The sequence below is a fragment of the Fukomys damarensis genome, unplaced genomic scaffold (genome assembly GCF_012274545.1).
Source record: "Fukomys damarensis isolate Sample0158 unplaced genomic scaffold, DMR_v1.0_HiC HiC_scaffold_9, whole genome shotgun sequence".
Classification (NCBI taxonomy): Eukaryota; Metazoa; Chordata; class Mammalia; order Rodentia; family Bathyergidae; genus Fukomys; species Fukomys damarensis.
Window position 1 is genome coordinate 45,551,850 of NW_022900921.1, and position 13,660 is coordinate 45,565,509.

The 13,660-nt window shown below is 43.7% G+C and overlaps 1 protein-coding gene across 2 annotated transcripts in view; it reads left to right on the plus strand.

Moving 5' to 3' along the window:
* Positions 1-11,395, plus strand: part of Slc9a4 (solute carrier family 9 member A4) — a 51,524-nt gene extending 40,129 nt beyond the window's left edge. Inside the window, exons 9-12 of one of the 2 annotated variants that reach the window (XM_010631747.1) lie at positions 4,776-4,872; positions 7,301-7,432; positions 7,792-7,888; positions 9,472-11,395. In XM_010631747.1, coding sequence (XP_010630049.1) covers positions 4,776-4,872; positions 7,301-7,432; positions 7,792-7,888; positions 9,472-9,809 — 664 coding nt within the window. In that variant the 3' untranslated portion in view covers positions 9,810-11,395. The remainder of the gene's footprint in view (positions 1-4,775; positions 4,873-7,300; positions 7,433-7,791; positions 7,889-9,471) is intronic. The other variant, XM_010631752.1, reaches the window with a different exon arrangement.
* Positions 11,396-13,660: the final 2,265 nt, after the last annotated feature.

A 13,660-nucleotide genomic window follows, 5' to 3' on the forward strand; every position in this document is an offset into this window, starting at 1 on the left:
AGATATTTTGTAAAGCTGTTTTAACTCCCTGACATTTAACAAGAGTTCCTTTAATATCACAAAAATTAATTTACCTCCTGAAGATACCCAGTTTTCTTCCAAGGGATGGCTGATGAATTGTGAAAATTAATCACCATCTATATTTAGGGAAAGGAACACCAGCCCCCGCCATTCTGTCATCTACAGTAGGTAAAGATACTTGATCATGAGCCTCAGTTATGTCCTCACATTAGCAAAGCCAGTGAGAGAAGGGCTAAGAATAGGTAGCAATAAAATTGTTGCTAATGCCTGGGTGTTATTGCTGAGATAACACCTTCCTCCCTTACCTGTTAATGAATCAGAAACACCATTAGCCATCTTCCCAGGCCTGAGGAACAGCTAACCTAGCATCGCTGAGGGTATCTGAGTATAAATAAAAAGCCTTTTGCCTTACTTCTCTGTGAGATTGCTTTTGTGGCTTGTTTATTTGTTTTGTGCTGCCCATTACACTGCTCTGAGGAAACTTCTGATACTAAAATGGTAAAGCACTAACAAATATTTATCAGCAATGCTGTACTAAGCCATAGCGGAGCCAGAGGCCACAGGAAAAATCAGGAATGCTGATCTTGTTTTCATTTAAAATGTTGACATCAAAAAAATTTTTTTTTGCATTTTCTGAAATACTGCCTTAAAATCTTACTTAATGACTGATTATCTTGCACCCCTTATTCTTCGCACCGTAGCCTCTGTCCTGCTCATTAGATGCCAACTGTGGGCCAAACAGGGAAGCGGACATAGTTTCTGCCCTCATGGACTCTGTACTCGGGCAGGTCATGGCACTAATAAAAAGGTAACACAGTGTGCTATTTTAGATAGGGAGCAGCACCCTAATTTAGGGTTGAGGCTCACACTGTCTCCTGGTGTCCGTGTGTGACCTGTTCACTGCAGGAAGACTTGAGCAAGTGTGCCCAAGGAGGGCTGGACAACTCCAGACAGGTGGACCATTAGGAGCTTCCTCAACTGCCATTGCCCCTCAGTGATGTAATGTTCTGTCTAGGGCTGCAGGCGCTTATCTCAATGAAAATCAATCTCTCATGTGCTCAAACATATTTTGAACCTTGGAATTACATTGCATTGACCATAATTAACTGTCCCAATTTCTGACCTCAAGGCAATGTTTAAAACAGCTTTGTTTGGAGTCCCCTCCAACCCCTGGTTTGAGTCAATTATTTCTTCAGAAAATAATCCAAGATAAGCAATAGATTCTTGCATGTAAGGGGTTTTCCCCTTCCTATAGCCTAAACTAGTTAGTTAACTGGGATGAGAGAGAAGATTTTTTAAAGCTGATATTTAATACAAGTTTAGTATTTAAACTGCATGTATTTGATCTCATCAGAGATCTGTAGGACGTCAAGCAAAAAGGAATTCCTTTCCTAAGATCAAAGCAGGTAATTTCTTAAAAAACAAACCTTCATACAATAATAGGAATAAGAAATGTGTACTCTGTTCACTTTTTATTATTCTGTATGAGATATAACAAAAAATGCACATATATTTTCTTCTTTAGAAGTTTAAACAATTGTTTTACAAAAGATTTAGCTTTCCCAGTTCTGTGACTTCTAGAAGATTGATCACCAGAACTGTCTACGGACAGCTCAGATAATGTGAATTTTTAGGTAGCCCATTGTTTTCACATGGATTACCTACTTGAACTTCAAAATACCCCTTATGGGAGGGGTAAAATATATACTTTATTATTTCAAATATGAATCGGCTCGTCTCACCTATGAGTAGTAAGATGTCAGAAATTATCAGAGGATAGAGGCTCAAAATGATTAAGAGCATCAAAATTGAAAAAAAATTGGATTAATTTTATAAGACTACAAAAGTATTTATAAATTGACCAAGATAACAAACTACAACCATACAACCTTATTCTATTTTATGTCAAAACTTCCAGATAACTTTAATATGCCATTTTTAAAGAAAAGCATATAATAATTTCATTTTAGTTCAAAACTTTTCTAATTGATCATGAATTGAAAGGTGTATGAGGTATAATAAAATAAGGTGGGTATTTAGATTGTAAAAAATGCATTATAGAAAAAAGGCATATTGACACGAGTCCCCTTCAAAATCCTTCTCATTTCAAACACACTTTTCCCCTTGATCTTGCCTCACTCTGAAGCAGCTCTGGAGTCTTCATTCCTGTGTGTTTTTAGTTGCCCTGTCATGGCTGCCATGATGTTCTGAATCAATTCAAAACATTTCCCTTTCTTGGTCATTGAACCTTGGGGAAAAGCCAGACTATGGTGCATAAGGTAGATGAGGACACACTATGAAGTTTTTACTCGACAGAAGTTGCCTTTAATATTTGATCAATTAAAAGTGATCTAAAATATGGGGAAATGTTTAAATTTTAAAAAATTATTACAATAAAAGACACATTGTCATTAATCCTCCTCAGGATACTGCCTCCCTGCTTTGAACACACATGGAGTGTAGTATCCCAGGAAGCCAGGCTGTATTCATGGTCACACAGCACTCATTTTAAAGGTGGGGCATCTTGGTGCCCTCTGTAAAAGGACACAAGGTGGCCATGCACAGAATGGAGCCATGATAGACCAGGCATTAGGTCATCCGTGTGTGCTCTTCCCCAGGACTTCACACTGAGGCATTGAAAGAAAACGTGTGCTAAGTAAATCAAGGGATAATGTTTCATCTTTGGGAATCCATACTATGCATGAATATAACATCTACTAGATTTTATCATTGAATTATGAAAGCTTCCTTAGTATAGTATGTCACCAAGAAAAGGAAGGAAGGAAGGGAGGAAGGAAGGAAGGAAGGAAGGGAGGAGGGAAGTTAGTTCTGAGAAATGTGTACCTTGTACTCAAGTACATTTGGATTTGGATTTTTCCAGTTTGTTTTAATATCTATGAAATTATCATAGAACTCTTATTTAAAATGACAGAGATTTCCTTTATGTGCAGTAAATGAATGTTCTAGGGGCTAGCCTTTCAGTTTATCATTTGACTTCTTTGAACCAGGCATCCTTACCAATTCAGTTTTCTAAGAACTGTATCTTCCCTGGACTTGTGCTGTGAGTATCTCAGGGCTGACTGTGATTGAGGAATGGCATGACAAAAACCCAGGTCCTGACTCTCTCAGGGAAGCCAGGCCACTGTGATGCTGCTTCAGATTCTCAGTGTGCCCCCTGCGGCCCAGGGCTATGTGACCCCATCCAGATACCAGTGCTACCCAGGCCAGCCAGTAGCCCAAATGGCCTTTAATGAAGTGGGTTCTTCCCAAAGTGGTCAATTCCAAACATGGGCAGAGTTCTAAGTTAGATCTACTGCACTATCAAGTTTCACTTTGCCACTCCCTTTATCAGTGGTTTTGCTATTTGTTTTCTGATGAACAGAACATGGCACTATTTGGCTAACTGGTATATGTGCTTAGCAATACCTTACACTCACCAGAATGAAGGAATGTGCTCAGATGGTGATGAAAGTGTGTGGGCACATCTAAATAAGAATGAATTTTATTTGAAGGACATGTACACAGTTGGGTTGAAACGCCCTGATAATAATGTTTACATCACCAAGGGTGGTAACTGCAGATCAACAGAGGTGACATTTGCAACATTTGTACGCAAGGGAAATTTTGATTCCAGTAATTTTGGAGGCAGGGCATTCATTAGTCAGTGTACAGATGGCATCACTAAGGAAAATCCTGGCATACTGTGATATCCAGTATCCAAGTCTTTTCAGTGTTTTACCAGTTATATATTACTTTCAAAATGACCTAACTACTTATGGCTGTATTTCTACTAATGACTGGGGAAAATACTTAAAGGGTAGTCTGTATGGAAATTAATAATTACTCACCTTTGTGATCAGTAATCCTAAGAACATATGCAAGCAGATATTAAAGCCATCAGGGCCCTGAGGCACTCAAAATAGCTGCAGTTGGAAGAAAGAAGCAAGAGGCAAGAGAAACCATTAGAGTTTGCAGCATTATGATCATATGAGAAAAAAAGCTTAATTTTCTTTAGTTCTTTCTTTTACCTTCTTATGCTCTATTGTGACCACACATTACTCATCAAATAAAAGGTTTTTTAAAGGGACAGCCACCAGATTGTAATCAAATACATTTGTCACATGAGAATTCTCCCCACAGCAGCGTCATGACTTTGGAATCTCCTGGGGACAATTGTGCATTGACTGCTAACCTGGGCCCAAGGTGGGCTGGAAACTCCTTCTGGGACTCACGGTGCCCAGGGCTTCTGAGCCAGGATGACCTTCATGGTGTAAATGGCTTAATTTTCTTTACAAAATGTGATTCCATTTCTTAAATGATTCCTTAAATCATTTCCTAGCCGAAAATAAGGTCCTCAAAAGTTATAATTCCCAGAAAAATGTACTCATACACCTTTGATTTCTCTTAGATCAGTTTTGCCCAACATGTGGTTCTTGGACACATTTTGGTTGTCACCTGATGATATGACTAAGTGAAGAACTAACAAGGACGTAACTTTTGAGGAATTTTATTGCTGTTTAATGTAACAGTATTTGAATTCCATTTTATGGTGCTGTTTTCTAATAACTGGGTTTTTAAATACTTTATCAATATGTCAATTCATAAAAGATTTAGAGGGGAAAAATTACTTGGCTGTCACCCCCTTAACTATGTAAAAGCCCTAAGGAACAAAACGTGTTCTGATGTTTGGTGTTTTGTGTGCCATTCATCAAGAAGGAAGACTAATGATGGCTTGCCTCCAATTGTGCTTCCAGGGCCCAGAGGATACAAGCGACCAAGAGGCTCTCCCCTGAAGACGTGGAGTCCATGAGAGACATTCTGACACACAACTTGTACCAAGTTCGACAAAGGGTGCGAGGAGCCACCTGCCTTGATGCCCCACAGCTTTCCCTGGGCACCAGTCCTTTGAGAAAGTTGTCCTTACTCTCATTAGCCTCTCCAAGCAGCCTCTCCCCGAACAAGTCCTCTCTGCTTGGCTTGGAGAACACCAAGTTCATTGTTAGGTTTCTGCTGTAAAATTGACACCAGTGGCATAAAAAAAAGATGCAAATCCAGTTGCCATCTCTAGGGGTCAGGCTGCTCCAGCCCTGCAGCCTGAAGATTTCTAGCAGCTGCAGCCTCAGATCTCCCTCTCCTCCAAAGAGGGACCTGCTGCCATGGTTACCATTGCACCACAGGAGAAGGATGGCACCAGGGTGCAAAGGCTGTCATGTTGTCTCAGTAATTTTGAGAGAATAAGATTGCAAAATTGCCATATTAACAGTATGATGCTGAAAGTAAGAATAAAAGGAGACAAATGAGGTGTCTTAGTCACCTCTTTTGGAAATGGGCATGGAGTCTCTACTTGGCCTTAGTGCATACGAGAATATTTCTTAGGATAATGGATGAGTCTCTCTGGAGCTTTGAGATAAATGACACTTGAGTTGATGCCATCTGTTTAGGAGTTTGGTCGTTTTTTTCCCCCTTAGTTTGTGGATCCTGATTCTTGGGTATGACTATGAGTGTGGGAAGGCCTTTGCTTTTGTGACTGTGTTACATAGATCCTAGTGTAGTGGGATTTTAAACAATTATCTACAGCAAGTGCTTCCTTTTCAAGTTAAAACATGGAGGTTTGTAAGCCTGAGGAGCCAACTCATTCAACATCACAAAATAAATGTAAGCTAAGAGCACAGCTCTCCTGACCATCTGCCTGGTGTTCTTTCCATGACTCCAGACTTACATAATACATAGAAAGTAACTTCTGGCTTTCTGTTTCAGTGAGGATTAAGGAACTGTGTCCGTGCGGGGCTCCACATCAGCTGAGAGCCTGCTCAGAGTAAATTCCATGGCTCTAGAGCTTTCCAAGTGAAACTGTTTCAGAAGACTATTGCATCCTGCCTTAGATACAGAGATAAGAGCTTCCTGGTTTGAAGAATGCAGGTAGCTTAGTGACAGCTAGGGAGAGGAGTAGGAGGCACTCAGCCTTTTGCTTAAATTGATGAGTTCAGGCAAAAGTCTGGAGGCAGAGGTAGAGATCGAGAAGCTGCAGTCCAGTCCACAGTCAGGTCCCTCTGCCCTCCATGCAGTCGCCCAGGTGGCCCCTTTCTTCTTCTCGCCTACATTGCCTCCTTCACTGTCCTCCAGAGTTCTCTTCCTTCTGAGTTCCATGGCATCTTCCTTTTTATTGTCCCAGGTCTGAGTGCGTTGGCCTCTTGTCACCGAACGGGCTCATTGCTGGGTACTGGTGTGAAGCTGGTGAGGACAGCAGGCACCTCTCTTTCCACTTTTGGTACCTGCAGGGGAGGCTCACCAGTGCCACGCCTCCTTGGCATTCTCTTCTAACTCCAGCTTTACAAGGGTGGCGAGACTCTTCTCTTCTACCATGATCCTTTTGGTCTCTTAATGGAAAAAGTCACCCTGTAAATGCAATGGTCCATTCTACTGTTTCTAGAGGAAATCTGTGTTTTTAAGGATGTGTGTTTTTAAGGCTTCTATATGGTGTGTAGAAGCCACCCACTGTCCTCGGGTCTGGGCCATCAGAGGTTGGGGTACTTCTTAGTGTCAGTGTCTTACAAGGGTCTCTCTGGGGAGTCAGAAGCCACCTGAGCCAGTATTTGCCACTGGTTGAGCCTAATCCACATTGGTCTGAAACTCAGCTGACCCTGGCCATTCTGTCTGAAGTCCCTGTCCTCAGCATGTTCCCAGTGGAAGGTACAGAGCAGGAACATTGAGGGGCAGTCCCCGAAGAAGCCCTGTGGAATATGGAGGGACAGAACACGAGAAATACTCTGCTGAATTTACAAGAGAAGAAACTGAACTTAGCCCAGGTTCTAAGAGGAGGCCAGAGACTGATGGAGTGGCCTGAAGTGGCCAAGGTGCCAGGATCCTTCGCAGAAAGTCCACATGCCTGCAAGGCAGTGTGTTCCATTTCTGTACTCCTCAGCCACTGACTAACTCACATATGGGACACACCACAGAGCGATGCAAAGTTCCTTCTGCAGACCCTGAAACCTAGTGGAGCAAACAAGCTCTGATCAGCCACCAAACCCTTTATGAGACTGTGGGATGAGTGGAACCCAGAACCTACCTTGTGTGCAGGCTTCCTGCAAGCAGGCAAAATAGACAGGGGTGGTGTTCAGTTGTCCCTGCAGGGTGGAAGAGAAGACCAAATGTTTCTTAAATGCAGCCTCCCCCAAGTGCACACAATCCCTCTGCCATTGAACTGATGCCCTGTGACTTCCTGGGCAGGACATCGCACTGGGGGAATCCTAACCTCTTCTCCATTCTGTTCTCTCTACAGACCCTGTCCTACAACAAGTACAACCTCAAGCCCCAGACCAGCGAGAAGCAGGCAAAAGAGATCCTGATCCGCCGGCAGAACACACTGAGGGAGAGCCTGCGGAAGGGCCACAGCTTGCCCTGGGGAACGCAGGTGCGCGACAATGCAAGTGTCTGTCACTGGACACCTGGGCCTGTCCCTGGGCAGGGCCTCCTGAGGCAGCCAGCACCTGTGCTTAGACGTCCTCCACCTTGCAGCCTTGCTGCCTCTTCTGCAGGAAGGCAGGGCTGGTACAGATGCTCATGTTGGTGCTCAGCTCCGTGGGGCTGTGGGCTTGCACCGAGAAGTCCCTGCTAGTCCATTTACACACAGACGAGACTGAGCCTTCTGCTTCCTCCAAATCAAACCGTGAGCCAGTTATCCAAGGAGGGGCTGCAGCAGGACTTGACTTCTTCCTTCTCTGGCCTTGGGAAGGTCTACCTCACTCTGTATCTCACTTCTATTACCCACAGGTTGGTGCCAAAAACATCCGCTACCTGTCCTTCCCCTATAGCAAGCCACAGTCCGGGAGGAGAAAAGCAGGCGCTGTGGAGGCCACAGGTAACGCGCGTGCGCACTCTGCCCCTTCCCGGAGCTGCAGGGCCCATACCCCCGGGTTGCGCAAGGCCCCGTTAGAGAAACTTTAACATTGGGATGTGATCTTCAGTGAGGTGTAGAGGCTTTCGTATTTTGGGGGACCTCTGCCTTTCTTCTGTGGGATTTTCTGTTTCCCCATATATTTTTTATTTGATTGTTGATCTTCTTTAAATGAATTTGAAGAACTCTATCAAGTAAAGATTTCCATTCCTCTCCTATGTGTTGCCGATCATTTTTCCTGAAGTTTTATATTAAGCCTTTACTTTTAAAGATATATTTGCTATTAGAAAAATGTTTTAAATCAGTTCTGATTTTTATGGAGAAAGGAGCTAATGATTTACTCAATTATTTTTGCAGAGGACTGTAGTCATTTAGTTTTCCCATATGAATTTCAACCCATCAGAGATGTAGGGATTAAAATAAAGATAATTTTCTGATGGCTGAGCTCCTGTCTCAACAGTCTTTTCCTCCAAGATGAAACATCACCTTTGCTGTACTGGGTCATTCAGGGTGAAGACAGTTTTGAGCTTAATTCTGTTTCATTAACCAAGCTATCTACCTATCTAATAGTTATTGCCTATCTTTAATAGTATTTGAGATTATCAATGAGCTATTCTACAAACAAAGCAAGCTAAACCAAACAAGACAGCAACAAATACAGGATTGGGATAGACTGACTCAAAGGTATTCTCCTGGTAATAATAATCTAGGGTTATTTTTGTCATTTGAGTGAATAGAAAGGAAGAAAGAAAGAATCACTGATTTTTCTCCTGAGATGACCCAGAGCAAGCTCATCTGAGCAGTGATGTAGAAATCTTAAACAAGCATTACATTAAAAAGTAGAACATCGGAGAGATAATAGACCTTCGAAAATGGGCTTACCCCAGAAGGTGGGGGTTGTTCTTTGAATGTTGGGCAAATCTTGTCACTTAAATTGGGTGCAACTTTACAAGTCACCTGCACAGGCCTCTTCTTTATGCTAAGATCTCACCTGACCACAACACAGAAGGAAAGTAGGGGACTGTGGCCAGAATCTGTCCCCTTTACACTTGGCGAAATGAGTCAAGGGTGAAGGAACTGGCTGTGGGGACAGAAGCATTCAGATCACTGTTCCCTTAGGCAGTGTTCCCAGCAGCTGGGGACTCCAAGTAAAAGTCAGGCTGAAACAGCTCACCTCTGTCACACAGCAGTGCCCTGTGATCTTCAGTGTAGCGTTGGCCTTTCAGACACACCAACTTTGTGCCTAATAGCTCATGTCCTTGGCCAGTTAGTCTGATCTTGCGACAAAACATTGTCTTGGTCACCCAGGGGGACCGGCTCGGTACACAGGTTTCAATGCATTACCTTGTCTCTATGACATGGCACATACAGTTTTTGTCTCACAATCCCTTAAAATAGTGGCCTTGAAAGGGAAAATATGCTGCTAGGAAAGCTGAGGGTAAGCAGTAGGATCCCAGAGAGGGCTTGGCTTTGCCCTGAGTTCTTGCCCCCTGGACAAGAAGCCTAAACTCTGACACTGAGTCTGATTTTGTCTTCTTGTTACACTGTCTTTCCAGATGATGATAGCAGTGACCTTGGATTTCCATCCATCATGTTCAGTGCGCACCCCCAGTTGGGGTCACTTCGGGAAAGCCGGCTTGCGCAGGAGGTGATTCCCTTGAAGAGCTTATCCCAAAGTGAGATGGCAGACCCCTTTAGAGATGGCAGAGACCCTGGCCCAGGCAAAAGGGCGGTGGTCCGACCCAGGCCACTGTTCCTCGCCTTGGATGAGGAGTTTGAGTCCGGGGAGGACAGCGAGGAGGAGGCCTCAGCCCTCAGGGCCAGGTGGATAGCAGAGCGTGGACACAGCAGGGAACACTACCAGTCCTATAGCCCTCTGCTCCATAGGAAATAGTGCTGCTGCCCACGTGACTATTTCTGCTTTCTATGTGTTCATTTTCCACTGTCATGAAAGAGGGATTTTCAGATGGGAGCTATGGAGTTTGCTTTCTTGAAGCTACTGGACATGCGTCTCTAAGAGCCTGGAAGCTGTTTGGGAAATTGGAACTTGCAGAGGGAGCTGCATTCTGAACTGGATAGTGAAGAAACAGAAGTCGATTCCCAGACCTTCCTAAGATCACCTCCCTCAAGGCCCACTAACCATCTTGTGTACTGAGATACAGGTGTGATAGGTTTTCGATTCATGTTGACCACATGTATGTGCAACTTAAAATCAAGTGGAGCAGGGAAGGGCCTTTGCAATCTCCTGGCTCAAACCCTGTGTTCATGGATAAAGACACCGTGGCCAAGGCCAGGGTGAGCTGTTCTCCCTCCAGGGAATGCATTTGTTTTTGATTTTGATATCAATATGCAATATTTCTATCTCAAAAGAAAGGTGAAGATTTTTATAACATTGCTGCATCCCGTCAGCAACACTGGTTGATGTGACGCACGCTAATGGACTCAGCCTGTTCTATTTTGATTTTCAAAACAATTATTAGAAACACAACGGCCACAGAGTTTAACATGAGCTACAGGTGTTCATTAGGTGTCCATAGTAGTGTGGAATATTTTGCTGAGTTGGGAGCTACTCTTCAAAGTGTTTTCCTCCTTGATTTTCCTAGATTTTATCCTGAACCGCACACTCCAGCTTGCCAACTTTACCGAATGACTTCACCTTTCCTCCTTCTGCCCTCTCTTTCTCCTTCCCTTTCTTTTTCCTTTCCATTAATAATCAGGTCTTGGGCTTTATGTAATGTGCCAAATTAATAATATGATAATTAACCACATATCCTTTTGCCACATTACTGTGTCTGGCATCTCCACCATCCTCAACTGATTTTTAATCTTGCCCATATTTAAAGGCCTCAATCAAATGTTCCCTAGATCTGCCGTAGCCCCTTTGTCCCATTGATTTTGGGGGTGGGCCACGGACTTATCTGTGACTATCACTTCTGCATGAACATATATGTTTATTCCGGCATCCCAGGGTGAAGGACAAGGGACAGTTTGTTCAGTTAAAGTCTCAGATATATCTCTGTTGTGACATCTATCTCTTTGCATTCCCCTTTGTGTACTTTTTTAGGTTTTATCAATTTTTTCTGTGTTCAGTTATTATAATGTCTTGCACTTGGTGACTGCTTATAAATGTGATCTGCTGCTAACAGTGCAGAGCTGAAAGGGATGTTGGGGAAGCGGCTTTATTTTCTAGATGTCAAAAATGAGGGCCTGGGATATCACCAGATGCCAGCTTGGAGTCTGCTGTCCCTTAGAGGGAAGAGCACTTGTCTTGGGGGTACAACCTGTGAGCAAACCAAAGACATTTGGCTTTGCCGAAGATTTACATGTTGTGACTGATTCTCACCCAGCTGCTGCAGTGGAGGAAATGGCAAAGGAGCTCATTTGTTGATCACCTTCTGAAGCTGTAATATAATGCTGCTTCTCATCTAAATATTTTTATTTTATTTTATTTTCAAAAATATTTTTATTTTAATAAAAACTATGCACTACCAGCTGGGTGTGGTGGCACATGCCTGTAATCCCAGCACTCGGGAGGCTGAGGCAGGAGGATCGCTGTGAGTTCGAGACCAGCCTGGGCTACATAGTGAGTTCCAGGTCAGTCTCAAATCTATAGCAAGATCCTGTTTCAAAACTGCAAAACAACAACAACAACAACAAAACCCCCAAAACTATGCACTACCAAATAACAGTAATCAGCTAATCAGGGATAGAGGCACATGGGCTTTTCTTTTATTTAAACAAATAAGCAAGCAAAGCAAAACAGAGAACTTCATGCCTGGGGTGGGCTTGGGGAGAAGACTCAGTGGATTTTTACCCCAACATTAGTGGAGGTGCAGCAGCCTTGAGCTGCCATTACAATTCACCTTCCCAAAGCCACATACAAAACTGATCTTGGGAGGTGAAGGGTGTCTACTTCCCTTCCTGGTCTCCATCCATGTAACAGCATGAGCCTCAATTACAAGGATCCTTCAGAGAGTAGCCAGCAAGGACTGGGAGTTAGAGGAGTCCACCAGAGTCTCCTGAATTGCTCTCAGATGCAGATGCTGTTAAGACGGGAGCTGCTGGGATTTAGAGACAGTTTATTAATAGAAGCTGCTGGGAAAGCTCCTCGCTGGAACTAGGAACCACCCCCCACCGCAGAGTGTAAACTCAGGCCACAGAGAGATGGAGGGCCAGAGTGACAGACGGGTGAAGGTTTGCACTTGGGACTCCTCGCATGGGACAGTCTGAGGCCAGCAGGGTACTTGCCTGCATGCCTACCAGCCTGTTCTTCTGTACCACTGTGCCCACCCATGGGGACACATTCCAATTCCCCCCAGTGGAGACCGATTTTCCTTGTATGCACGCAACAGCAGTGAAGTTAACAATAATAATAAATGCAGCAATAATAGCAATGTATGGCAAAAATTTTATTCAAAAGGTACCTTTTGTTTATTTCTGGAGTTTTCCATTGAATATCTCTGGATGCAGCTGACCTTGGGTAACAAACAGAGGCAGTGGATTCGAGGATGAGAGGAACACTGTACTGCACAAAGGAAAAGGAAAAGGTCACTGATGGCTTCACTTAGCCCACCAGCTGGTTTCTTAATCTTGTGTCCTGCTCACAGGACATGGCCAGCGTGACCAAGGGAAGGATGGTCCCCATGCCCAGTGATCCAACACTCACACAGTCAGCCTATATTTTAGCAAGAGAAACCTGGGGCCTTGAGTGCTCCTCCACCCAGCAGGAGTGTGACCCTGAAGTCCCTCCTAAATGTGGGCCAGTTGAGGTCCCTGAGTGGCTGAAGCTTTGTCAGAACTCCGAAGGAGTGGTTTCTTTGTTTAGGGCTTCGAGCACCACTTCAAAGCAGTGTGTGGTCAGGTGTGGTCATAGCTGTAATCCAGCTCCTCAGGAAGCTGAGGCAGGAGGATCAAGATTGTGAGTTCAAGTCCAACTGGGCATTTTAGTGTAGTAATTTAGTGTTGAATTGCCACCTAACTTTCTGATAGAGTCACTGCTCCTACAAAAGAAGGGCCATGAAGGCAGGGGCGTGGGCAGAACTTAGGTCTACTGCCGGGAGTGACCGTGGTGGGTTCAGCCAGTGGAGAAGCCCCTACGTTTGCCACACTGACCATGTAGATTTATTAAAATGTTTTATTTTTGTGAATCCATATTTGCAATACACAACGAGTGTTTTCCTCGTGAGAGTTGGTACATGCAAATAGCAGCTGAATTCATTTTGTGTCTCCTTTCTCCCCCTCCCTTTCTGCTCCCTCTCTCCATTTCTTGGTCTCCTTCCCATTTAAGAAAGGCCAATCTCTCTGTTTCCTATTATCTAGCTTCTATTTTGCTCTTTATACTTCTGTAAGAGAAACCATGAGATACTGAAGCTTGTGTGTCTGACTTATTTAACTTAACGTTATAGTCTCGAGGTGCAGCCATTTCCCTATTAATGATTCAAGTTTATCCTTCTTTATAGCAGAGCAGTGCTCCACTGTGTGCACATTTTATTTATCCATTCATCTATTGATGGACATATAGGCCACTTTCAAGATTTAGCTCTTATGAGTTGTGCTGCTGTTGACACGGGTATGCATGGGTCACTGTAATGTGATGTCTTTAGCTCTAGATCCTGTCAATTTTAAATCCTTGTGGTTAGTTCAGAACTCAGGCTCTGGAATCTAACCACTTTTAGCCATGAGACTTCAGGCAAATTAATTATCATCCCTAAGCTGAAATGGACCAATAGATAAAATAAGGTAATC